This window comes from Giraffa tippelskirchi, chromosome 11 (genome assembly GCF_054371585.1).
Source record: "Giraffa tippelskirchi isolate mGirTip1 chromosome 11, T2T-mGirTip1v1.2.pri, whole genome shotgun sequence".
Classification (NCBI taxonomy): domain Eukaryota; kingdom Metazoa; phylum Chordata; class Mammalia; order Artiodactyla; family Giraffidae; genus Giraffa; species Giraffa tippelskirchi.
Genome location: NC_137285.1, coordinates 108,193,618 through 108,220,584, shown reverse-complemented (window position 1 = coordinate 108,220,584; position 26,967 = coordinate 108,193,618). Strand labels below are relative to the sequence as shown.

Below are 26,967 nucleotides of genomic sequence, written 5' to 3'. Positions count from 1 at the left end.
TTACAGGAAGGAAAAGGCTTCTCTCTTAGTAGGTGCTACACTGTAAAAATAGAATTGCATTTCATCTAGATTAAAACTTTATGATAAATATAGCAAATTACCATGACTTCACTGGGGGGAGGTAACAGGAAATTATGTTATTGGGTTAAATTAGTGACCTTGTGAGTGACTAGCAGTTCAAACTGTCCTCTTCCTCTGAGGGGAGCCTCCCTATTTGATGTGTGCTCAGTCTGTTGGGTAGTAGAATTTTTCTCTCTGTTATTTTTACCTAAGGAGAGATGCTTGCAGTCAGAGAATTTTGGTTTGGTTTTTCTTGAGTCATTCGAAAGGAAGTAAAATAAGCATCTTTTTGACTTAATCCCCGAAAGGTAAAACTAAGAAGGATAGAGATTTCTTAGTTATTCTTCAGCTCCATTTTCCAATGAGCAGAAGCAAGGACACATGAAACACCACCTTAAGTTGTATGTCAGGAGTGAGATAGGATCCTGCTCCTGCCTAAACAGTCATCATGTCAACTTACAATGGTTCAGAGCAGCGGTCCCCAGCTCTTTTTTGGCTCCAGGGACTGGTTTCATGGAAGACAATTTTTCCACAGACCAGGGAGACGAGGATGGTTTTGAGATGATTCACGCTCATTACATTTATCGGGCACTTTGTTTCTGTTATTATTACATCAGCTCAGATCACCAGTCTTTAGATCCCAGAGGTTGGGGACCCCTGGATTAGAGGGAAAAGCACTTCATTCTGTCTGTATGCCTTTCAGTAATTTTGTGATTGTTTTTAAAAAATTATCACATGAAAAAAATCACAGCTGGATCTGGCCTCTGTAACAAATACAAACTCATAAATTTTATGTGTGGTAGTGCAGTGCAGGGAGAGGTGGGGACAGCAGGTGGTATTATTTTAGATATAGTTTATTCAGACCCAAAGAATGAGACATGTCAAATGTTTTCACACATTTTCATGTGTAAAAGCAAAGGGAGGAAGTACACTTTGGAACAACCACTAGAAACACAAATACATAGTCTACTTTTTATTAAATAACTTTTAAAAAGCATCTATTAGATCAGTCATCAGGAAATTCAACTCATTATTTTCTTTTGTACATGTTTTTATAATGAAGTGTCCTGGTAAAATCATGGTCTACCAGGTCAACTGTTGTGAACTAGCAAGACAATTCTAAGAACACGGAATCTCTGGGTCTGCCTTGAACTACCCTTAGGTCTTGGGGCATGAACTTTGGGACATTCGTGTTCATCTGACTCATTCATTACTTCTCCCTGACAGGGCAGGGACTGGTTACAGCTGCTGAAAGTCCATTTTGAAAGGCAGCTCCTAGGACTAGAGACCTTCTTAGGGTCCTTTTTATCCCAAAGATCTTTATTTGGAAACCAGAAAGAAAGATTTAAAAAAAAATTTTTTTTTTTTTAATTTTTAAGTAGTTCCACTAGAGCCCAGCATCTAAAATCTCCTGTTTCCTTTACAGTAAGAATGTTAGCTCATCACATTGACCCTAATCCCAAAGCTTAGTAGAATCCTCCGGCTCTGAAGTAGTGTCAGGCATAATAAGTTCTCTTCATTTCTTTTAAACTACAAAGCTTTATGTCCATGGGTTAGTCCTCACTTATTGCTCTGAGTCCCGGGGTGCTTTACCATTGGAGGACGCCATCTTGCATTGCACTCAAAGGACGTTTTTCATGTGACGGTAATTAAGCGCCTTCCCACAGGCTGCTCCACCCAGGTGATGATGAGGCTGCCCTGAAATCCTATTTTCTGTTGCAAGGCTCCCTACACGATGCTCTCTGGTATATGAGTCAGCTCTCCTTTTAATTTTGAAGGTTGTGCCTTTTCCTTCGTCTTTGTTTTTGCCTCCGAGTACAACTGTGTGATGTAGTTTATGCAGCTCCTAGAGCGGGAAGCTGAAAGAAAAACGTGGCAAACCCAAACATTTAGTTTGAACAATATTGCACCCATTTATTTAAAACACGCGGATCGCCTTGTGGTATTTGTAGGTCCGAATGTTAATGTCTTAAAAAACTCAAATCTGCAATTCACTGCTGTGTACACATGGTCTTGACTGCTCAGCTATAGCCTAATTTTCAAAGTCTTCTTATGTAAACACGCTCATAAACCTGAAATAAGATATATAGACATCTCTGCTATCAACTAATGGATGTGTTGCTGGAAAAAAATACATTGCCTTTAACATGATTTCATACTGAAAGTAAAAGGGCTTATGGGACTAAGAGGTTAGGAGCAGCCCACTGAAAGCTCATCCATCTCTGTACACGGAGTCTAGAAGTGTCTCCAGAAGACAATAAGCAGAAATGATAGAGTTGAAATGCTGGATTTGAGGGCTCTGAGGGAAGGAGGATGAAAGTGGGGCATCAGATCCCAGGAGACAGTGCCACCTCCCACAGCTGTGGCAATCCTTCCACCGCAGGGAGTATGTATTGGGGTGGGGGACAGATCTTTCTGGGTAGGGAGTCCTGAGTGCACAGGCTTATTCTATTTTTTAAATTTTTTTAAAAAAAATTTTATTGAAATATATTAAATAGCCGATTTATAATGTGTTAATTTCTTCTATGTAGATGCTCATTTTAAACTTTCTTAAAGGTGAATTACAAGGGCTTCTGCTTGCTCAGCAGCTGAACTGAGGGCTTTTCTTTTCCTGCTAAAGGTTACAATTCTACTCCCACTTTTGTTGTATTTTTTTTGAAATTTTTCTTTTGTATTGAGGTATAGTGGTAAAGAACCCGCCAGCCAATGCAGGAGACATAGGAGACACGGGTTTCATCCCTGGGTGGGAGAGACCCCCTGGAGGAGGAAATGGCAACCCACTCCAGTATTCTTGCCTGGAAAATCCCATGGACAGCGGAGTCTGGTGGGCTACAGTCCATGGGGTCACAAAGAGTTGTCACAGCTGAGCAACTGAGCCCGTACATTGGGGTATACCCAGTTCTCAATGTTGTGATAGTTTCAGGTGAACAGCGAAGCTACACCCACTGCTCTGTTCCCCTTGCCTGGGGGAATGGGTATAGGAAACAACCCCAGTTACACTCTATACTGACGTCATAGAAACATGTGTTGCAGTGTAACAGCCTGTAGGCAGCTGACCCACATTTGCCCCTCCCACCCCGGGTCTCACACACCCGGCTCACTCGCGCCCCTCTTCCTAGTACTACAGCTAGTCTTTCTTTCCATTTCACACCTTGCTAGGTCAGAACCAAAAAAAAGCCAGAGGTGTTACAAAAGAAATGCTTCTTATAAAGCCTCAAGAAAACCAGTAGCAACTAGTGGCAAAGCTCACTGCATTGTCTTGCAACTTTGGGCAGGTGGAATAAGTTAATTTGCATGGAGGAAACAGTGCTTGGAACGTATAAGATTCTTGCTGTGCTGTATCCCTAGCTTCCATCTAGCTTATCTTTGTCAAGAGTACACACACACACACACATGCACACACACAGTGAATCTCCTTTTAGATTTTTTTCATATTTTACTTGAAGAATGCTAAAGTAATCCAAAAGACGTACACATTTCTGCTTGAATTTGTTAAGCCTTATATTCATTTGCATGAGAGCTAAGTTGCATCAGTCGTGTCTGACTCTTTGCAACCCCCTGGACTGTAGCTTGCCAGGCTCTTCTGTCCATGGGATTTCCCAGGCAAGAATACTGGAGTGGGTGCCATGCCTTTGTCCAGAGGATCTTCTTCACCTGCATCTCTCCTGTATCAGCAGGTGGATTTTTTTTTGTTGTTGTTTGTTTGTTTTTACCACTAGCACCACCTTGAAAGCCCTATTTATTTAATACAAATTTATCAGACTCTCCACTTGTGATGTGGCAAGCCCTATGCTAGGATCTGAGGGTACACATAGAGTAGACCCAATTGCTCAGCACCTGGAGGTGTATTGTGGTAACTAGATTAACACACCAAAAATGACAGCCTGGTGTGGGAAGCTCTTCATTGGTAAAACTGTATGTAGGATGCACAGGAGGGGCATACAGTCCAAAATGTAGCTATGTTTGACAACAAGGACTCAGGGATGGCTTCCCAAAGGGGCTTATGTTCAGCTATGAAAACTTAACTGCTACTTTTTGTTTTTTTTAGGTGTATTTCCTTAAGTTCTGTGAAGTGATTCAGGTGATTTGCTTTTTCTTGTGCTAAAAATCAAACTTTGATTTCTCCTCTCCTCATGAAAGGCAACAAGTTAATGAACCTCATTTTTCATGTCTCAGGTCCCATAGTTAACTTACTTTGGCCATTTTTCTCTTGGGATGATGTTTCTTCATTATTTGACCTCGATCTGTAACTTTCTAGAGTGTGCTCTGAAATCTCACTTTCTGCAAGAAGAAAAAATTGTTATTGATTTCTGGTGCCACAGACATCATCTGTATTTAGAAATGTACGTTTGAGTAAGATCATACCTGTTTTTATGTGATAGTAGACTTACCACTTCCTCCCCCATACCTCATGTACTCATTAGTTCAGTAAATTATTTTTTAGTTTTACTGTGACTCCTACAGGTACTGTGCTATGCAGTATAAGAGTTGCAGAAGTCAGATGACAGCATATTAGAGTCAAATACTGTCTTTTGGGGGAAGAAACAACTCTAGTAGCGCTTAAAGAAGTATGATGGGGGAGGTATCAATGGGAGGTTTTGAAACAATACTGTGGCGATTGCCTGTTGTGTGGGTACAACTGGAAATCCAGACTCAATATGTAGGTCTGTTTATGATAAAAATGTTAGTCCATCTGAATATCTCAAAAGATAGATATTAAATTAGGAAAAGCGATACTTACAAAATTTTTTTAACTTTTTATTTTGTATTGGGATATAGCTGATTAACAATATTGTGATAGTTACAAGTGAACAGTGAAGGGACTCACTCAGCCATATGTATACACGTATCCATTCTCCCCCAAACTCCCCTCCCGTCCAGGCTGCCACATAACACTGAGCAGAGTTCCCTGTGCTGTACAGTGGGTCCTTGCTGGTTATCCATTTTATTTTATTTTATTTTATTTTTTTGGTTATCCATTTTAAACATAGCAGTATGTACATGTCCATCCAAAACCCCCTAACTATCCCTTCCCCACATCCTAACCCCTGGCAACCGTAAGTTCATTCTCTAAGTCTGTGAGTCTCTTTCTGTTTTGTAAATAAGTTCATTTGTATCATTTCTTTTTAGATTCCACATATAAGGGATGTCATATTAAGTGCTTCACTAAAGGTGTGCACTTATTTCTCCTTCTTCTCTGTCTGACTGACTTCACTCAGTACCTTCACAATCTCTAGGTCCATCCATGTTGCTGCAAATGGCATTATTTCATTGTTTTTAATGGCTGAGTAATATTCCATCATATAAATGTACCACATGAGAAGCAACACTTGTAAGAGGATCAGAGCCATTCAAAGATGTATTAATAGTATTTTGCCATAGAACGTAATGCGTTCTCTGTCACTGGAGGTGTATGAGACATATATGGCTAAATCATCAGTGTTCAAGAGCACCATCATGCAAGTCACATGTGTAATTTACAGTTTTCTAGTTGCCATTTCAAAAATTAAAAGGAAGCAGGTGAAATTGATATGTTTTATTTAACTAGTAGATTCAGTATATTGTTATTAGACATATTCTTGTGTGTTTGTGTGTATGTGTGTGAACTGAGTCTTCAGAACTGGATGTGTATTTAATCCTTACAGCACCTCTCAAGGGTGCCTGGCCACAGTTCAGATGCTGGCTAGCCATATTCTGGCTACTGTATTGAGCAGTCCAGGTCTAAATAACCACTGAGAATTAAAAAAGGGATTTAATCTTGGCACGCATTTATGGGACGAACAGAGCAGATGGTTATTCTGGTTAACTTCTAAGGTCCCTTCTGTCTCTGATGTTGAGTCTATATATTTTAATAGGTATCTTCTATGCTAGCTAAATAATTTTGTTTCCAATGATAACTTTTAAATCAGAATGCTTAGGAAAAATTACGAACATATGGTTGACGGAGGCCGAGTGCATTCTTACAGAGTAAGAATGGGCCCACAAACAGTCTGTTATATTCAACCCTTAACTGGTCAATCAGTCCTAGAATAGGAACTCCTTGAGGACAGGGATTTGGTCTGCCTTATTGGCAGATGTGTTCTCAGTTCCTGGAAGAGTGCCTGGCACATGGTAGGTGTTCAGTGAATGCTTATTGAATGAATGGATGAATATGCTCTCTATTTGGTATTCTTTTGTGAATAGAAGCCTTCACAATTTAATGCCAGTTCCTAGAGCTACTCTAGTTTCTCTTGATCATGCATTCTTTGACTATAATCCCTGGAAATTCGGATATCTGCTTAGACAGATTATAGCATTGAATGGTACACTGCTCAGATGGTACAGCATTGAATGGAAGAGCTTTAACTGATGGAATTTCCCTTTGGGCTGGCCAGCGGCTTCAGCATCTTGGAGCCTCTATCAGGTTCTCTGCCCACTCACCTTTTTTCCATATCACATGTGCTTTCCGGAGTTTCATGATGAAGAGCTGGACAATGATGAACAGTATGAAGATGAGGAAGGACACGAGGGTCAGCAGCAGGACACCACTCTTCTTCTTCGTCAGTCCCCCATACTGCCGATTTGCTTCTGCAGGGAAGATGCAAGGGCTTGAGACAGGCTGAGGGGTTTTTTGATCACTGAGGAATATGTACGGTATTTGCAAAATATAATGAAGGATAATAGCTGAGAGGAAAAGATGAGGGAGAGCTTTACCCTGAAGGTAAAGAGAGTCACATTATTCATTCTCTGAAAATAAGCAAACAGGAATATAAACAAAGCAATTTCATGGGATGATTTGAGAAGTTTTTAAGTTACATAGATATCTGGCTAGTTACTTTTCATTTCTAGAGGAAACGTGAGGCTATTGAAGAATAGTCAGAGGGTTCAAATTAGCTGTAAGGAATGGAGTTTTAGCAAAGTGTAGTTAAGTAGCAAGATATGTCACTAAGGAGTTTGAAAAACTCTGCAAGTAAAATGAAATTTCATTAATCTTGGCTAGGTTAAATGTGGTCCTCCATGAAGGCATCTGGAGATAAACCAGATGAGCTCTTAAAGATCTTTCTAGTACTCTGATTTCTTGGGCTCTACATTTGCAGAATGTCATTCACGGTCCCCTTCATCTCAACCAACAAGCCATTAAGGAGTGCAGCTACTCATAGAAAATTGTGCTTGAAGCTGCTAAGGCACAATCCTATGATTTAGGGAGTAGTTCTCTTTATATATAAACAAACAAGTTAATAAAAACAAACAGCAGTCCTGAGAAAACCATTATTGAAAAAGACACAATGTTCACTGCAGCACTATTTACAATAGCTAGGACATGGAAGCAACCTAGATGTCCATTGACAGATGAATGGATAAAGAAATTGTGATACATTATACAGTAGAATATTACTCAGCCATAAAAAGGAATACATTCGAGTCAGTGCTAATGAGGTGGGTGAAACTAGAGCCTGTTATGTTGAGTGGAGCAAGTCAGAAAGAGAAAAACAAATATTGTATATTAATGCATATATATGGAATCCAGAAGGATGGTACTGATGATCCTGTTTACAGGGCAGCGATGGAGATGCAGACATAGAGAACAGACCTATGGACACAGTGAGGGGGGCACGGAGAGGGTGGGATGAATGGAGAGAGTAGAGTGGAAACATATACACTACATATGTAAAATAGATAGCCAGTGGGAATTTGCTGTATGACTCAGGGAACTCAATCCGGGGCCCTGTGACAACCTAGAGGTATGGGATGTGGGAGGTGGGAGGGAGGTTCAAGAGAGAGGGGACGTATGTATACCTATGGCTGATTCATGTTGATGTATGGCAGAAACTAACACAATATTGTAAAGCAATTATCCTTCAATTAAAAAAACAAACAGCAGTAAGATAACTGTGCTAGATTCTAGACCCACATATGTTATGTATAATAATGTGTTCAGGGATTCTGAGGCTGGAGTGGTCCCTGTGCTGGTCAGGAAAGTGTTCAGCGAGGATGCTGGTCTTGAAGGAGGAGTCAGGAGAAGAGTAATGTGGATTTTCTTTCATTGGGGCAGTTAGGGCAGGGCATCAAAATGAGATGGAAAGTGATCAGAGAAAAATGTGTATTTTGATCAGGACTTCATAGAGACAGGACTGCAGAGGTAGGTGGTAGCACCTATGGAGGGTTGAAGGCTTAGGCTCTGTGTTGTGAATGGTGAACCATAGCAGTTTTCTGATCATTGGTGTAGAGGGTGCAAAGGGGTGTTTTGATAGTAGGATACTGAAAAATCACAGCAAGAGGAGAAGTTGACATTACAATACTTTATGCAGGACATGATGGGGGCCTGCATCAAGGAGGTGGCGGTGCTTGTGGACAAAAGAGAAGACTCAAAACTCTTTGGGAACCTACTGATTTTATATGTGTGCGTGTGTCTGTATACACAAACACAGAAGGGAAGGATGACACCAAGGTTTTGGGCCTGTGGGATGCTTTGGGCAAGTTGATTTTGTGGGAAAAGGTGCTGTTCAGTTTTTAGCCATGTTGAGTTTTTGAGGAACTGGCAGAAAATTCAGCCAGAGATATGTGGGAAATGGAATGAAACAGGGATTCTTGCTCAGGAGAATGTTCTGGAAATGCAGGTATGGAACTCTTCTGTTTGATGGCACCAGAAACACTCTTGGGAAAGGGGAAACTCTTTAAGGATTAAGGCAATAACCAGGGATGGAGAAGTAGAATCAAATCTACATAGAGGAAGTCAGAGGAGGAGGGGACACCAGGAGGAGTGGTGAGCAAAGTAATAGGACCAGACAGAGCAAGTCAGGGAAGCCAGAGAGATGACTAGGTCAAGAGACAGGTCAAGGCATAAGGGAATGCTTAATCAATAAAAAGGTCAAGGATAATGAGGACTGAAAAAGTCTACTAAATGTATTGATTAAGATGTTAAAACATCAAGTGTCAGTTCTAAATAAATAAGTGTTGGGGACACTCACCAGTAGCCAAGTGAGAGACTTGAGTGGTTTGTTCTTCCTCTTCCTTGTCAATCTCTGATGAACTAGAATCTTCCACTACTGCAACTAAGATGAAAGTTAGACATGAGATATACATATGACAGTGTATGTGCTATGTGGTGTATATTCACATATTCATCCCAAAGCACCTTTGGAAACCAAATTAATGATCCTCATTCAAAACAATATCACTTTTGAACTACTGACTTCTTCCAAAAATTGTTGCAAATGGTTAGGTTCACTTTTTTTTTTTTTAAAGAAAGAGTCACTCAGTTGTGTCCCACTCTTTGCAACCCCATGGACTGTAGCCTGCCAAGCTCCTCTGTCCATGGGATTTCCCAGGTAAGAATACTGGAATGTGTAGCCATTTCCTTCTCCAGGGGATCTTCCTGACCCAGGGATGGAACCCAGGTCTCCTGCATTGCAGGCAGATTCTTTACCATCTGAGCCACAGGGACGCCCTTTTTTTCCAAGGTGAATGTTTATTGAACACTTACTCTGTGCTAGACCTTAAACTGACCATTTGGTATACATTACTTCTCACTATAGCTCTGAGCAAACAGGTTTCAGGAAGTTAATTGTCTCAGTTCTATAACAGATAAGTGGCAGAGCCAATATCAAAACTCAGAATCCCAAATTTAAAATATTATTTTATATTTCCTCCCTGAATCAGGTCTATTAGTTGAAACAGTTTTAGGATGCTTCAGGACTGAATACTGAAGAATGGTACCCCAAGCCTGATGAATAGAAACCCTACAACCTGAAATGCACAAAGCAGTGATTTTTAGGTTGAAAATTGGCTCAGTTGCCATTCAGCCCAGTGCTTGCTTCCTCCTTAGAAATAGTGTGTACTATGATGATTTTTGCGAGGTAAGAGAAATTATAAAAATAAGAGATCCTTTTTTTCTGATTTTGTTGTTGCTTTTCCCTGTTTTTTTCCCCGTCTGCACTCTTGGTTTGTAGCCCATTGCACAGCGCCACCAAGTGGGCCCTGAGGGGAATGAAACCACCCCTTCTATTGAAAATGGGTATTATTAACAGTAACAAAGTCGTAGAAATTGAAAGCTGAAAGGAATTTTAGAAACCATATTTCTTAAATCTTCTGTTATATATGAAAAAGCAGAGGAGAAAATTGGGTTATCAGTAGTGGTGTAAGCTGATTTAAAGACAACTAGATTCTACACACGTTTAAAAATATTGGATTATTTAAGCAAGGGATGTGGCTGTTCCACCACATAATATTTTCAATTTCCATCGCCCCGCAGAAAAAGTATATATGTATGTATGGTACATATGTATTTATCAGTGCTTAAAGAACCTAAACATTTACTTTTAAGTATTAGTGAAGATAAAGATTTTAAAAATGTGATCTGATACTCAGAACTATGGACATGATAGTGATATGAAAGCACTTCTCCCACCACACAATTTTAGAGAGACTCTATTTGAAACAGAAAGAGAGGATATGTGGGGATATATGCCTTTCTGAGTGAGGCTTACTGTCTTGTTCAAAGCACCATGACAACTGCACGCACACATTCATTCATCCGTCTATCCATTCATTCACACTGCATTTTGTGAGTATCTGCTATTGGCAGATATCAAGCTAGGTAAAATACAAAGATAAGTTAAATATGTGATCACTGCCCAGAGTTAATCATCTAGTGAGTGATTCACTGTCTAACAAAGCTGGGATTATAATCCAGGTTTTCTAAATTCTCCTTCATTTATAATTCAATCTTGTCATCAAAAACTGAGTTCTTAAATATATTTTAGCACTCAGAATGTTACATTTCTATAGTTTGGAGGTGTGTACAGTAAGGTTGAAAAACATGCATTTTTGCTTCTGTGTTTTTTTTTTTTATACGAACCTCACTAATGAAAGAAAAGGAAATTAAAAAAATGAAATACATATGGTAAGTTGAAGAAACAAAACAGGAGCTTCCCTGGTGGCTCAGTGGTTAAGAATCTGCCTGCCATTGCAAGGGACATGGGTTCGATCCCTGATCCAGGAAGATCCCACATGCCATGGAGCAACTAATTCTGTGCACCACAGCTACTGAGCCCAGGCTCTAGAGCCCGGGAAGAGCCCGGGAACTGCACCTGCTGAGCCCACATGCCCCAACTACTGAAGCCCAAGTGCCCTAGAGCCTGTGCTTTGCAGCAAGAGAAGCCACCACAATGAGAAGCCCGTGCACTGCAACTAGAGAGTAGCCCCCACTAACTGCAACTAGAGAAAGCCTGTGTGCAGCAACTAAGACCCAGCACAACCAAAATAAATAAGTAAGATTACAAAAACAAAACAAAAGTCTCTGAGTTCTTGACAACCAAGTAACTGATGAGCCTTCAAGGGTGATTTTGTCATTCAGTGACAACAGCGAAACTCCAGCTCCTGCGTTTTGCGCTTTGCTGTTATCAAGTCTTTATTTTGTGTTTGGTCTGTTCTTGATCGAAAAACAAAGAAATGAGTCTCCTATAAATGAATGCAACCTTGCCTTTTACCACAGAGGGATTCAGATGTCACAGTTGTGTGTGCATGCATGTGAGTGTGTGTGAGAGAGAGAGAACTTACAAGGTGTTAGTTACCCTGAAGTCCCTCCCACTAACTGAACTCTCTGAATACGGTCCTTCTCCTGGTCACCATAAAGCTGGAGCCAGTTGGAAGGAGCCTTATATGGTCTTATTACAAATTAAAAGAAAAAAAACGTTCTTGAAACTTGGAATGGGAAAAGTGACCTTCCCAGAGAATCATGATTTTCTTTTTAAGTTTTAATATTTTTGATACTTACCAGTGTTATTGGGCTGCTGAGGGTCTTGAGAGGATAGAGAGCTTGTCTCCAGGGCAGCTGAAGTTGTCTCTTGATCAGTAACTAGAAAAGGGGAAAAACAGAATTCCGCAACTACAGAGAGCAATTTTACCCACATTGTGCTCAGTACAGCAGATTGGAGAAGATGCTTGGCTGCTACCTGCCTGTGGAGTTTCTGCAGAAACCTCAGAATTAGGTGTTCTGCAGCCCTTGTGCTGGTGTTTGAATCTACATCCCGCTGATTGTCCATCTGCTAAACTGCCTGGCTTAGAAGCGTAGCAGGCTGGACCTCTGTGGAGTGGTGCATTGGGCAGTGGTGGGTGGTGCATTGGGCAGTGGTGGGCAAAGACTGTTCATCTCTATCTGTATCTCCCTATTAATACTTATCAATCTATCTATCTACTTAATCTCATATCTACCTGCCTATTTATTAGGTGGCTTGGGAGTCAGTGTCGGAGTGGGCTGAATTCCAATGCTGGTCCTTGCCTGCCACTGATTAAGTTTGGACCAGGTCCCTAATCTCTCATATGCAAGGCTTTCCCTTACCTGCAAAATGGAGATACTAATACATTTACCTCTTGGGGTTTTTTGGTAGAATAAATTATTTCATTTGTATGACATGTGTAGCCCAAAACCTGACTATTCATTAAGAGGCTTACTAAATGCTATTGTAGACTATAAAATCAATGGTTAGGAATGTATCTAGAGGTTCAACTTAGCATAGGTTTGATCAATCAACGAACAGACCTGCAATCAGAGAACTTATAAAAACAATACCTGTTAATTTATAAATACTGATACTGATCTGTAATATCTTTATGGAATCTGAGTGCTTTTCAGTCTTTCATTTAATCAAAGGATTTTTCTGTGGCTTTGTAAATTATTTTCTTAATCAAACACTAAAAATTTAAAACTATAAAAATGCTTGAATCACATGCCAAGGGCTCTGAGAAAAGAAGAACCACTAACGAGACACTAGAGAAATAGTAAAACAGATCATAAGGCAAAATGAGCTCTGTGGCCACAAAGAGAAAATTGAAGAGAGGAGACGTTGCTGGCAGTGAAAAGCTCGAAGACAAGTCAAATAGAAGAGCTGGAAGCAGATTACAAGATAAGGATAATGGGGCAACTACTGGGGACACAGAGAATAAAATTTATCAATAATGATTAAGATCTAGAATAATGTATACTATATGAGTTCATATAGTTACATAGTTATGTGCAAAACAGGTTATATATATATTTCACAAACTATATACTATAAACACTGTATATATTGTAAGTATATGCTATAGTGTGTATATACAATTGTGCACATATATATTCAATAGTTTGTGTATGTGTGTGTGTGTATATATATACACACACACACATATATACACACACACACACACACACACACTGTGTATGTATAGAACTATGGCCACCCAGGAGGAGAAACTGTGATTTCTCCTTCAGCAGTAATTTTGGTAGATGGTTTGAACAATTGCTGAAAACTAAAATATGTTTATTGATATTGTTGGTTCTTTTATTTAAAATCAGAACATCTTTCAGAGCCATTTAGGTAGAAAAGCCTCCTTTTCTCTTTGGTGACCCTCCCGCCTCCCCATGTGCCCTAGGCTCCCTTTCACGGCTGAGGGTGGAGGCTGAGGAGGGGGATGAATGACAGAGAGGAAAGAATATTTACGTCAGATTACAGTTCCGCCCGATCTGGGGGCCCCTGATGCTTCTAAACCCAGCTTCCTCAAGACCTACTTTTGGTTTGATGAGAAAGTGACCGGCGGAGAACACGGTAGTGAGTGGGGAGTTGTTAACCACAGCGCCAGCCCCCACGGAGCAACAGGACAGTTTTCTCACAGTGAGGTTCCTGTTCACAAGCACCTTTCCTCATCAGTTATTTCATTTGATACAGAGCTTTTTCAACCAACTCATGGTCATCCAGCAGCTTCCTCTTTCACTAGTGTGAGGGAATGCTTATCCTTCAGGAATCTCTCCTCACACCAAGAGTGCTCAGTCGTGTCCAACTCTTTGCGACCCCATGGACTAGCCCGCCAGGCTCCTCTGTCTATGGGATTCTCCAGGCAAGAATACTGGAGTGGGTTGCCATTCCCTTCTCCAGGGTCACACTGAGAAGTACCTTATAAAGTAATGAAGGTTGGAGTCCTATGAATGATATATAGATGTGTGATGCCTGCTACTTCTTAGAGGCTGCTTCTCAGCTCAAAATGTTTTATATAGTTTTTAAATGAATTCTTAAACCTTTGGTGATGGGATCAGGGAACAGAGATTCTGAAAACGGAGGCAACTCCTCTTCACATTTAATGTTTAATTTCTTTTCATTTTTATTATTCTTATTTTTTGGTGTTCTGCTCAGAATATTTTTTTAAAGATTTTTTTTTTTTGATGTGGATCATTTTTTAAAGTCTTTATTGAATTTGTTACAATACTGCTCCTATTTTATGTTTTGATTTTCTGACTGTGAGGCACGTGGGATCTTAGCTCCCCGACCAGGGATCGAACCTGCATGCCCTGCATCGGAAGCCGAAATCTTAACCACTGGGCCACCAGGGAAGTCCCTGCTCAGAATATTAACATGGGTAGACTACGCCCTCTAAAACAGTTATAACAAAATAAATCTAAAGCATAGCCATGACTTAATGGGGATACATGATTGTTAACATACAATGATATTGACAAGTTTAGATTTATTTCAGTTAGTTTTATCCCCTTGGGAGTTAAGTACGGGGATGTAGTAAGCTTCGCATGGTCTCTCCAAAAACATGACTGCAATAAAACTGTTTTAGGTCAAGTTATGCCAGCTGTCACGATAAAAAAACAAGCATGACACTGCTTGCATATGGCACTCTGTTAGGCTTTCTACACAACTGGGATTCTTCTCAGTGTTGGAGCAGTAACTCTGTCGCCCAGCTGGAGAAATTTCAATCATGAAAGACATTTGTTATTTAAAAAAGCTTTGTTGACAGTGAGCTCACTCTGAAGGACTTTTCCTACTCCATTTCATCTTGTTTGATAGTGTGATATAAGGTAAGTTTAAGATAATCAGAGATAATGGTATTGGTAGTTCTTACCCAAATCTTCAAACTGAAAAGGTGCTGCCAGTGTCCTTCCTTGCAGGCCCTTGTGTCGGATAATGCAACTTGCTGTTGAGTTTTTGCCGTATGTGTGGACTCTCAGGGTGCTGGTGCTATTACACTTCTTCCCATCAGTTTCATATTCATGGTGGGTTTCACCTGTGGAGCAATTTAAAGTGGTGTGTGAGGTCGTGACAGTTTAATGCTATTGGATGGCATGGTTCTCTGAGAAACCAGTGGCCTTGACAGCTTGGCAAACCTGTTAGACTTCTAACCTCACTCTAATTTCCCTCAGCCACTTGGGACATGCTTGGCCCCAGTCCCAAAGAGAAGCAGATGAACAAGAGTGGATAATTTCTATAAACCCTGCACTACTGGAAAAAAAATCCAAAGCTTATCATGGTTACACAAGAAAGACAGCCTAATGTTGTGGAACACAAAGACCCAAGACCTTACTCAGGTGGAATGAATAAGGCAGATTAAAGAGAGGTCTAGAATTGGCAGTGGACATATGGTTACATAAAATTGAATGAAATGTATGTTGAAATGTAAACAAACTGGAACCAGTTCCCAAGCATGACAGTTGGTTTTCCTGCTTCAGTTAAAAGGCTCAAAGCTTAGGTTTTTGTTGTTGTTGTTATCAAAATAGTTTTATCTGCCACAGGGAGTATGACATGATACTCCATTGTTCAAGCAAGATCTTATCTGTCCCAATTGCATGTATTATGTTAAATATATTTTTTTAGAAATGTATTTATTTATTTGGCTGTGCCAGGTCTTGGTTCTGGCATGTGGGATCTTTAGTTGAGTCATGCAGAATGTTTAATTGCAGCATGTGGGATCTAGTTCCCTGACTAGGGATTGAACCCTGGACCCCCTGCATTAGGAGCACAGAGTCTTAGCCACCTAACCACCAGGGAAGTCCTAAACATATTTCCAATTCTGTGTCTGATACAAAGTTTATGCTCAGAGGTACAGGTAATAGCTATATTTCGCCTTTTATGAAATTTTGTTGTTGTTCAGTCAGAGTCGTGTCTGACTCTTTGCAACCCCATGGACTGCAGCATGCCGGTCCTCCCTGACTCACTATCTTCCAGAGTTTGCCCACGTTCATGTCCATTGAATCAGTGATGCTATCCAACCATCTTATCCTCTCCCGCCCTTCATAAAATGAAATTTTACAAAGCCTTTGTTGTTGTTCAGTCACTCAGTCGTGTCTGACTCTCTGACCCCATGGACTGCAGCACGCCAGGCTTCCCTGTCCTTCACTATCTCTTCGAGTTTGCTCAAACTCATGTCCATTGAGTCTATGAAACCATAATATTTAATACATGTACCATTTTAGGTTTCTACCTTGTTTTAAACAAAAACATGTAACCATGTTATTTGTGTTGAGGCTTTCAGGAATAAGGCATAGTATCGATTGGTTAATAAGGATAATTTGTCTGGAAAATAATGGATGAAATATTGAATGGGGTTTTCTGGCACTTTCTGCCACCAGAGGGTGCCAGAACATTTAAAAATTCCTTAAAAATATAAATAGGAAGGAAAACAAAGGAGAAAAGAAAGTGGTTTCTTCACTTACCGTAGAGCTCCACGCCATTCCCTAAGAGCCAGGTTATCTGTGGAGGGGGCTTGTTTCTCACGGTGGAGCATTTCAGTATGACGTGTTCTTCTCCATTGTGCATTTTGATAAGTGAAACTTGCAGGGTTGGTGTGACAGGAGTTGCTAGAAGAAAATTGATTTTTCTGTGCTTAACTAGCTGGTCTACATATCTCAGCAATGCACAGAGCCTAATAATCTGTAGGGATCATTGTAGGGGGCAGTCTAAATAATGGCATATTTTTTCATTTGGGCTTTCTCAGAATATAGTCAAGGGGCTTTTATGTACTTCTAAGCCACTCTGACTGTCATCAGAATATTTGTCACCCAGTGTGTGATTATTCTCTGGAAATTCCCAAGCAGACTATGTTACAACAGTAATTCTTAAATTTTATAGATGAGTGTATTTGAGTTGTAGAACACTAGGTGAGGAATAGAAGGTGGAATTCTGGTCACCAACTCTTTGTAAGAACTTGGGTAAGTCCCACAACCTCTTGGTGTATCAGTTTCCTTGTCTGAGACGTGAAGGAGTTGGTTTATGAGTTGGCTGTTTTAGCTCCAAACTTTCATGAGTCTAGGTCTCACCTCAGTATAAGTTACTTCTGTCCCCTCCTCCCATCAAAGAGGCATTTGTCTAAAGGGCCCATCAGCCCGATTTCTTTTTATTTCTGTCTAGAAAAATTTTTTCAGATAGGCTTATGTCTTCTTCTCTGTTGTACCTCACACTGTGGGGTACAGAATGGGACCCTTTAACATCTATTTACTCATCCGTCTGCCATTAAGACATTATGAAGTCAGCTCTGAGTATGTACTAGATGCTGGGGCCCCTCAAGGAGGGGTGTTGATGATGGAAGCAGCCCCCTAAACTGTTCACTGAAAGATCACATGTCAGCTGCAATGACAGAGGTAGGCATGGGGTGTAATGAGAGGCGTTATGAGAACCCAGTAGAGCAGAGACTTCGCCTGACCCAGAGTGATGTTGAGGGTGACCAGCAACATGGGGAAAAGGTGACCCCAAAGCTGAGTCACATTGCTTCTCAGAACCCCTAGGGAGCCACTCCTTCCCAGAGACTCTGTCACTGTGCCTTTACTTTATGGCAGGTACCACACTCAACTAATGCAAGAAGGGAAGCCTTAGGAATTCTTTGTGTGATATGTGGAATTATGGTATTTAGAGGTCAATAAAAGGCAATGTTTTAAATTGATCTGTTCTGCTACAAAAAGCAAAAAAGTCAAGATAGTAGGACTTAACACTGAACACAAAGGACCATCTGCAGAACTGAGCAAGTTCCAGCTGTCACTTCCTAGCCAAGCCTCCCAACCCCATCCCCCAACAGAAGAGAGGAACTTGTTTTGCAGAGGGTGTGAGCAGACTGTCCAGTAGAGTTACATCTGAATATATTCTATCTTAGGATATGCTGTCAGAAGTTTGCTCTAGATGTATGTACGTGTTTTGCCTTCCTGAACAAGTGTGCAAACTCCTTGTGGGCAGAGATTGTGCCTAATTCATCTTTGATTCCTTGCAGCCCAGCACAGTGCCTGGCACAGAGTCACGGTTTAGCCAATATGAATCCTCTTTCCTTTTAGTTCTCTGCAGAGAAAATTTGGTTGATGCCAAAGACGATTTTCACAAACTCACATTTTAGTCTGGGGCTTGCCACTCAAATTGCTCCTTTCTGTTTTTTCTCAATGAAAGATGGCAGAGGTGCCCAGGAAATGCCTTGTTGCAGGCAACATTTTTTAATTATAATTTTGAGTTTTAAAATGATATATCCCGTTCCTAAGTGTATCACTCCCAGGCTGGGTTTACTGGCTTTCAGACACCTACCTAACACAATCACTTTCACTTCCTTTGTTCTCACGGACTTGCCGTAGTGCAGACACTTGTACACGCCTTCATCATGCTGTGTTATATTCAGCACGCTGATGGAGAGCTGATCGGAGGAGTAATGAAGAAGCTGGTATTTGGAACTTTTTAAAGCTGTACAAGAAGGAAAAAGAGCTGTTATAAGGAGAGGTATCAGATGAATGCAGACTCTCAGTGGATGGATTTTTCACAGGAATAGCTTTGGATGATTGCACTTTAAAGGGACAGATGTTGCATCTTTGACTGAGCTGCCTTCCAAATTCTAGTGTTACCAGCTGGAGACCTCTCAATTGTTCTAAGTTAGTTTAGGAAATAAAGTGTTTTGATACTAGGATCTGTGAAATAAGCAGTTTGCTTTATTTATGCTGGTAGGAAGTTATGAACCCTGGGCTGGCAAAGGGTTCAGGTGGCAGGAGGATGTTAAGAAAAATTTTTTTTTACGTTATGTAAATGCCCCACTGTGATTTGTCTTTGAAACCCGATTCTCTGTCTTGTCATACACAGCATTGTGATGCAATTATACTCCAATTCAATTTTAAAAAACTATTGGAAAGCTATCCATAATGATCACTATTTAAATTCTACAGTCATATGAATAAGATTGGAACAAACATAGTTGTCAAATTGACCTGATGACAAAGCTGTAAAATCTACTGTTCTTACGATTTCATATGACAATGAATAACCGAGATATGTTTAGAAGAAAAGTTCATTATTATTTAAAGTTTCCCAAGGATTATGACTTAGTCCTTTCAAATGTTTAGGGAATGGCGAAAATAAAACAACAACAAAGCCAAAAAATTAAAACCCCACAAGAACATAAAATCTCCCACAGTTCCAGAAAGTTCTAGCCAACAGCAAGTATTCTTTTTAATTCTCTCTTGATCTGGGATTGCCATCTCAATTCAAAGGTCCTTTAGCAAATCAGAGGCTCCTGAAATGAGTGGTTTTCTTTGTTTTTTTTTTTTTCTTCTTCTAATGTTAAGATTTATAATGTGAACAAGCCAAAATAGTTAAACTTAATTGGCTGACCAAGGAAGGTTGTTTCTCATCTGAAATAATGGTTATGGTGTCCTGGGACACTGGTGTCACCTGAGCTGGAATCCAGGTGTTCTCAGCCTCAGCACTACTGACATTTGAGTCCATAATTCTCTGTTGAGTGAGGGTACAGGGGGCTACACTCTGCATTATGCAGTGTTTAGCAGCATCTCTGGCGTCTCTCACTAGAGTCCAGATCTCCATGCCTTTCCTCAGTTATAACAACCAAAACTATCACATTGCCAAATATCCCCTGGAGGGCAAAAAATTACCCTTGAGGGAGAACCATTATGCTAGATCAGGGCATTTGAGAACGTCCATCTTATCCCAGTATCGTTGTTGTTGTTTAGTTGCTCGGTCGTGTCCGACTCTTAGTGACCACATGGACTATAGCCCGCCAGGCTCCTCTGTTCATAGAATTTCCCAGGCAAGAATACTGGAGTGGGTGCTATAGCTTTCTCCAGGGGATCTTCCCAACCCAGGGATTGAACCTGCATCTTCTGCATTGGCAGATGGATTCTTGCTGAGCCACCAGGGAAGCCCAGTTTAACCAAAACAAAGCAACAGAAAGCATTATTTAACAGAATTCTCTCTCCTTAAAGGTTTCCTCTCAGAATTTTTATTGATTAATATGTGCTTATTCTATTGGAATCTAGTTGGTTTAGCTTAAAATAATATATTTAGTTATTTTACAGTGAACCTATCAATATTTAATCATATTTTCTAAAGCACATCAAGTTTTTCTAGAGGGTCTGCTTTTACAAAGCAGAATGAAATTTGCTGTGTTGGATACTTTTCCAAGCATTTGGTAATTAGGAGTATTAAATGGAGATATAAAATGATCTCATTATCAGGACATTCCTGGTGGTCCAGCGGTTAAGATTTTGCCCTCCAATGCAGCAGATACAGATTTGATCCCTGGTCAGGGAGCTAAAATCCCACATGCCTTGGGGTCAAAAATCCAAATCATAAAAACAGAAGCAATATTGTAACAAATTCAATAAAGACTTTAAAAATGGTCCACATTAAAAAAAAAATCTTAAAAAGTCCAGAGTTTAAAAAAATAGTCTCATTATAAAGGAAGGGTTTCGTAAAATACTTCCCAAAGAGATGAACTAAATAGATTTTAAAAAAAATCCCTTCCCACAAGGAAAAAAAAAAAGCTGTGACCATGTGAAGTGACAGATATTAACTAAACTTATTGTGGTATTATTTTCCAATATATACATATATCAAAACATTATATGGTACATATTAAACCAATACAATGTTATATGTCAATTATATCTTAATAAAATTGGAGGAAAAAAGAGTTCCCTTCCATCTTAGGCATCTAGGACTCAGTGTGTGTTTGTGAGAGAGGAAGGCTGCTCTCCTTTTCAGAGTAAAACGTGCCATCAATTTCTATTGCTCAGTGATCCTGAGTTTTTGTTAAGACCATTGGGAGAAGGGGAGCCAGGTTGGGGTGGGCTTTGATTTGTGACTCTGGGTTGCTTAGATGGAAAACAGAGCAGCTGGTTCTAGAAGTTGGGTGACGTGTTGGCTGCCTAAGGACCACGGGCCCCCCATCTGTCTGTCTGCTGGTGGCTATCATTGTGCTGTTGGTGGTTTCATGGTCGCTAAGAGTCAAAAAGTGACCTGGGGGTGAGGTGGGATGGTGGAAACGGGCTTTGTCATTTGAGCCCCCTTTACCAACTGTGCTGGGGGGGTTTCCATTTCAGACTTCCTGCCAGAAAAAAAGCAGCCATGTGTAAAACAACAGGCTTCTGGGTGCGATTTACGTGTCACAGTAGGTGGGGCCAAGCCCACCATGGGGGTGACTCATGCTGACTTTCTGGCCCACCAGCCTGTCTGTCTGGAAAATCCGTCTGGTTGAGGTGTGGCGGTGGTTTCTTTCTTCTTCACTTACCAGGTTGTTCATTGAAGAAAATGGTGAAGCCCGAGGGGGCCAGCCACTGCAGAGAGGTGGTCTCCTGAGAAACGGTACAGTTTAGAGTGAGCGTCTGGCCTTCCTCTATGGTGACGCTTTCCATGTGGTTGGTCCGAAAGGCCTCTGAGGAGGAAGACAATCGGGGACCGTCAGACTGGCATGGGCCACACTACACCTGAATTGAGGAAAGGGCTTAGACTTGAGGCAACCTCGTTCATCATTTGGTCATTTGCATACATTTGTTAGAGAAACAGAACCCAAAGTCAACACCAAAAACTGCAAGGAAAAGAGGAAAACAGTGTGCTAGAGCAATCAAGATGTCTCTCGAAGGAGTGTGAATGAATGGGTGGGTTTTGATGAAAAGAAAGTTGAACAACATCTATGAGGCACACAACATCTATGAGGCACTTGCCTTGCCATATGCTGGAAATAGTGTCTTCCATGTCACTGATATTTAACTCAACTTTCAAACTAATGCTCTAAAGCAGCAGTTCCCAACCTTTTTGGCACCAGGGACTGGCTTCGTGGAAGACAATTTTTTCATGGAGGAGGGGCGATGGTTTCGGGATGATTCAAGTGCATTACATTTATTGTACACTTTATTGTTATTACATCAGCTCCACCTCAGATCATCAGGCATTAGTTCCCAGAGGTTGGATATCCCTGCTCTAAAGGAAAAGTGATTTTGCTCACTTGATGATGAGGGAGTAGAGGTTCAAGGTCACAGAGGTCCTCAAGACGGCATCAGTGCCCAGGTCTGTGGCCTTCTAAGCCCATGCTTGTATAACTGGGTTGGACTACCTAAGTGATGAGACCCCAGAAAATTCAGCCTTTCTGGCCTCTGTTTATAAAAGGGCTGACTCGTGTCTTCAAGTACAGTTGGTGGGGGAGGCTGGGAGTGGTCTCAGATTCTAAGAAAGAATGTTATATCCTCTGGGGCTCTTGTGAATTACAGAGCTGCTCTTCCTGGGGAGTAGGTAAGCCCCTGGGGTGGAAGAGCTTCTCCACCAGAGGGTGGATGTTCTTGGATCTCTTCTGATTTAATATTCCACAGCAGCGCTTTCCCCGGGCACATGTAAGAGTCTATAATTTCCCCAAATCATAGCCCCCAGAGAATGAGAAACAATAGTTCTAAGCAGCTGCAGAGTTATCCTCCCAAAAAAGAAATTGATAGAAGAATAAATTGGCTTTACTGCTGATTTGGCACATTTATTGCCATTTTTTTTTTTCAATTTTAAAATGAAACAATTCTTTTTCCTGAGGATGAAACAATTCTTATCAATGAAAGTACAAAACATGTCTATAAACAGAAGAATACCATGGGATTATAAAATATGAATAGCAAATGCAATGAGTTTTACGGTATCATCTTTGCTGTTAAAAAAAAAGGAAAAAGAAATGATTTTATTTCCTTGTGATAAATTTCAAGTATTAGGAAAAGCACATTGAAGAGCTCTGGGAATTAATTGTTACAGACTTTTTAGTTTGTTCCATTTTGAGGTCATTAATTTCAACCTAGCCTCCAGCAATAATCACCCAAAATTATTGTATTGTATTCATATTGATTTTCATGGGAAAAGAGTTAGCTTGAGTCCTGATGGAAAAATACTCATATCATCAGCCAATACTATAATGAACAACAAGGATTCAATAAAAAGAGATTGTTTTCAAAAAAACCATTGAGGCATAGGCCAGAATTGTGCTTAGCCAGGTCATTTGGAAATATTCTCATTTATAAAATCAACCCATGATTGGGTAATAAGGATAATATTAGTAGAGATCCATTGAAATGACAATGGAATTTCTTCTAAGGGTAATCAACCTTGAGCCAAGAATCTGAATCTAGACCAACTTGTACTGTATCATTCCATTATATGATTCTTGTTTTATCTCTAGCCCTTGTGCATGATCTTGCTTCCCACAGATTGAAGCTTCAAGAGGGCAGTGACTGTGCTTTATATTTATCTACAATTCTTTCTTAACAGAAACGATCACAGTATAAGCTTGGAAAGTAATGGTCTAATGACAGCTTTCATGATGACACTGTAAGACAGGCAATGGATAGCTATCTTTGCTCTCCTGTTGTTCATAAGAATATTGAGAGAGAAGAGGAAAGTTACTACATAAATATATGATAGGATGAAAACGAGTGCTAAGCAACATCCCCTGATTTCATCCTTTGGGTAAGAAGTTGACACTCAGAGGCTTTGCCAATGTTCTTACCTTTGATAAAATGATTGTCTAGACAGGAAGCCCACACTGGGGGAGAAGGGAGAGGAGAGATTTATGTCTGCTCTGTTTATGGATAAATGTCTCCCATTTTAAAGGTGTATATATCATTGTCTTTTTCTTGGGAATGCATGCTTATAAATTAAATCATGTCATTTAATCCTTACAGTGTCTTAAAAATTGTATGAAAATGTAGTATGGCATTTTAACATATGGCAAAGAATTCTATCTCCCAAGATGAGTGTTTGCTCTTGCTGTTGAGATGTCGGGGTCAGGCTGCTGACCACAAGAAGAGGTACCAACTTCCAGATGGAAAGAACTGCATCTGAGGCTTAGAACACCAGTCATTTCCTCTGCTCTTGGCTCCTAGCCTTGCATTTGGCTTCCTAAGCCTGTTTCTCTTGCAGTGTTGGCATGTAGACCCCATATTTGATTCAGAGACAGGAAATCATTGTAGAAAGGAAGACTAGCTCAGTGAGAAGCCACTGTACCACACTGCTTCAGCTGCGGTACTTAAAAATATTGGCTAACGTGTCTAAGTCATGTCAAAGAGTAGAAGAGAAGGGCAGTGGTACCTAAGTTTTGATGCCACATCTTCTAAGAAAAAAGTTCCCCATGATGCTCTTGCTACTATTGAAAACTACAATGGAACTTGTTTTTAAAATCTTTTTTTCACCAAAGTTGAGAGTCAAACTTTCACCTTCTTTGTCAGAGGGATTGGGTGTGGGGTATCTTCTTAGCTCACCACTTCCTTCCCTGCAGGCTCTAAAAACATTTACATTATATTCTTATTCACCTTAGCATTTCTAGCGCAGACAGCAAGTGCCCTGTGCCTACTTGCTAGTTCTCTCTGTCAGTCTTCAGAGTTCTCTGATGTGACTCCCAAATGCTGGGCATCCCGAGCTTGGCAATGAATCACTGTGGTGTCTCTCCTAGGAGGTCACCACTTACTACTGGTAGGTCATGTTTATTGAGTGGATTATTGACTTCTGGGCTTGGTCGTTATCTCCGTGACTGGGTTCATCCATCCATGTACCGCCATGTGTCATGAGGTCACTAGTTAAGTCTAGGGCTATAGATTGTGTCTGTGTGGTTGGTTTATATGTGGAAAGGGAACCTATGACCTTCACCATCATCTCCACCCCCTATCCCATGAGCCAGTTGTCCTAGGAGTGGAATAGCTTCACACCAAAGCACACTTGACTGACTCTGAAGCTGAAGGGCAAGCAGCCATCATAACCACCTACCAGAGCACCTGTAGATAAAATCTGCACAGTTCCTAAGAGTCCTTGGTTTTTCCCAAGGTTTGGGGAGTTGCAGCATATCCACCCTACTATAGGTCATCATGGCAGACTGAAGAAAGGAAAAGATTCTTTTTCTTAGTAGCCCAATTATTGAATTGCAACCAATTTTAAAACCCCAGGACAGAGCCTGTCTGTTCTTCAGGGACCCTGAATTCAGCATGTCCAATTGGAGCCCGTCACCTTTACCGTTCTGTGCTCCACGCCTACCTAACACACATCACCCGCTCATTCTGGCATTTCTTTGTGGTCATCACTGTCATCACAAGCCACTGCATGCCAGGTATCTGAGAGGGACCCCAGCCTCTTCCCACTCCAAAACATCTCTTGAATCAATTCATTCCTCTTTTTCACTACTATCACTGCCTCCGTTGTTTTTTTCTTGGACCATTGCAGTAACCTCCTTCTAGCCTCTGCTCCCTCTAACTTACCATTTTCATCTGCTTCAGCATTATATTTAAAGGAAATTCCCTGGTGGTCCTGTGGTTAGGACTCTGCACACTCACTACCAAGGGCCCAAGCTCGATTTCTGGTCAAGGAACTAAGATCGCACATCCCACAAGCTGTGCAGTTCAGCCAAAAGTTAAAAATAAAATAAAAACTCAGATTCTTAAAAAAAATTACATTTAAAATATACAAATTCAATCAATCCCTTCATTAGAATATTTGCTGTGGCTACCACTGCCTATATGAATCAGGCCAGTATTTCAGATAATTGGACCTCTGTCGTCTCCAGTTTTATTTGCTGATACTCCCTTTCAGGTGCCCCATGTAAATGGCCGCCTGCAAACTCCAGAAATTTTGGACTCAAGAAGATCCTTTGCCTTTGTCCATGCTATTCTCAGCCTCGAATGCCTTTCTTAGCTCCTCCAAGACTCAAGTCAAATTACACTACTTTTGTCGAACCTGCTCAACTCAACTGGCCTTTCGCCTCTCTCTCCCCTTCAGTGACCTCCTCTCTCCTCCAAATCCCCGAAGGCTTCAAGTAGACTTCTCTTACAGCACTTCACACATCACTTTTTCAGTTACGAGTATGTCTCTTGTGGATAGATTACAAACTCCTCATACGAAAGTTGTTTGTATTCCCAGGGCTGAGCACAATCTCAGATTTTAAGTATTTGTTCAATCAATGGCTAAATATGAGTAAATGTATATATTCACTAATAAATGTATTAATAGGATGCTCACTTTACGTTAAATAATAAAGCCTGGAGCTAAGTTAGAACCAGAGACACATACAATGAGTTAAGTCTCAAATCAGAGCCCCTTATTTGTGTTCCTCTTTTGAGGTTAGCAGGCAAAACGTGCTTGGATTCAGATTATGACAAAAAGGCATCATTGTTATTCTTTAGATAGACTCAGTAGAGAAAATTATGTGTGAAAATGAATCAAACTTTGTCAAAATTAAATGATTTCCAGTATAGCTTTAAAGAATCTGTCTCAACATGTCAGTAAATGGATGACTCTTTCCTGGTCAAAGGAAGTATTGAGAGGACCTTACTCCATCTGCAACTGGAGTGTTCCCTGCATCCTACTCTCTATGAAACAACCAGAATAGAGGGTGCAAATTTATGGGTTTTTATCATCCACAATATAGGAAAATGGGGTGAATTTTGAAAAATTCTCCGTTCTTACTGTGTTTTACTCACCCTAGGGGCTGCCAATAGGAATCCTGAAAAGAAGGCAGGTTCCAAGATTATAGGTTTTTTTGTGTTTGTTTGTTTGTTTGTTTGTTTTGGTCTGTAAGTTTTTGGTATCCATAGAAGTTGTGCAGTAAAAGAAGGTGTCATCATCTTCCCATAATTCAATTAGCTAAAAACAGCTGGCAATTTATGTTGCCCAAACAGATGATTTCCTGCTGTTTTGCTGATAAGAAAGCAGCATGGTCAGCTCCTATCCTGTTTGGGACCCTGATGGGCATGAGTAAGATTAGGTTAGAGTGGGCTTCTCAAGTGGCTCAGTCGGTAAAGAATCCACCTGCAATCCAGGAGACACAGATTCGATCCCCGGGTTGGGAAGATCTCTTGGAGGAGGGCATGGCAACCCACTTCAGTATTGTAGCCTGGAGAATCCC

The 26,967-nt window shown here is 40.6% G+C and overlaps 1 protein-coding gene and 1 long non-coding RNA gene across 4 annotated transcripts in view; one reads left to right on the top strand and one right to left on the bottom strand.

Annotated features, from left to right (window-relative positions):
- Positions 1 to 1,020: 1,020 nt before the first annotated feature.
- CRTAM (cytotoxic and regulatory T cell molecule) overlaps positions 1,021 to 26,967 on the bottom strand; it is a 28,258-nt gene continuing 2,311 nt past the window's right edge. For 2 of the 3 annotated variants that reach the window (XM_081541338.1, XM_081541340.1), the window contains exons 2-10: positions 21,343 to 21,486; positions 18,357 to 18,509; positions 16,511 to 16,654; positions 14,923 to 15,084; positions 11,816 to 11,896; positions 9,009 to 9,092; positions 6,481 to 6,627; positions 4,255 to 4,341; positions 1,021 to 1,919 (exon numbers count right to left, since the gene is read on the bottom strand). In XM_081541338.1, the coding sequence (XP_081397464.1) occupies positions 1,789 to 1,919; positions 4,255 to 4,341; positions 6,481 to 6,627; positions 9,009 to 9,092; positions 11,816 to 11,896; positions 14,923 to 15,084; positions 16,511 to 16,654; positions 18,357 to 18,509; positions 21,343 to 21,486 (1,133 nt within the window). In that variant the 3' untranslated portion in view covers positions 1,021 to 1,788. The remainder of the gene's footprint in view (positions 1,920 to 4,254; positions 4,342 to 6,480; positions 6,628 to 9,008; positions 9,093 to 11,815; positions 11,897 to 14,922; positions 15,085 to 16,510; positions 16,655 to 18,356; positions 18,510 to 21,342; positions 21,487 to 26,967) is intronic. The other variant, XM_081541339.1, reaches the window with a different exon arrangement.
- LOC145526219 (uncharacterized) overlaps positions 17,359 to 26,967 on the top strand; it is a 40,865-nt gene continuing 31,256 nt past the window's right edge. The window contains exon 1 of the long non-coding RNA XR_014068774.1: positions 17,359 to 17,434. This is a non-coding gene — a long non-coding RNA (uncharacterized LOC145526219). The remainder of the gene's footprint in view (positions 17,435 to 26,967) is intronic.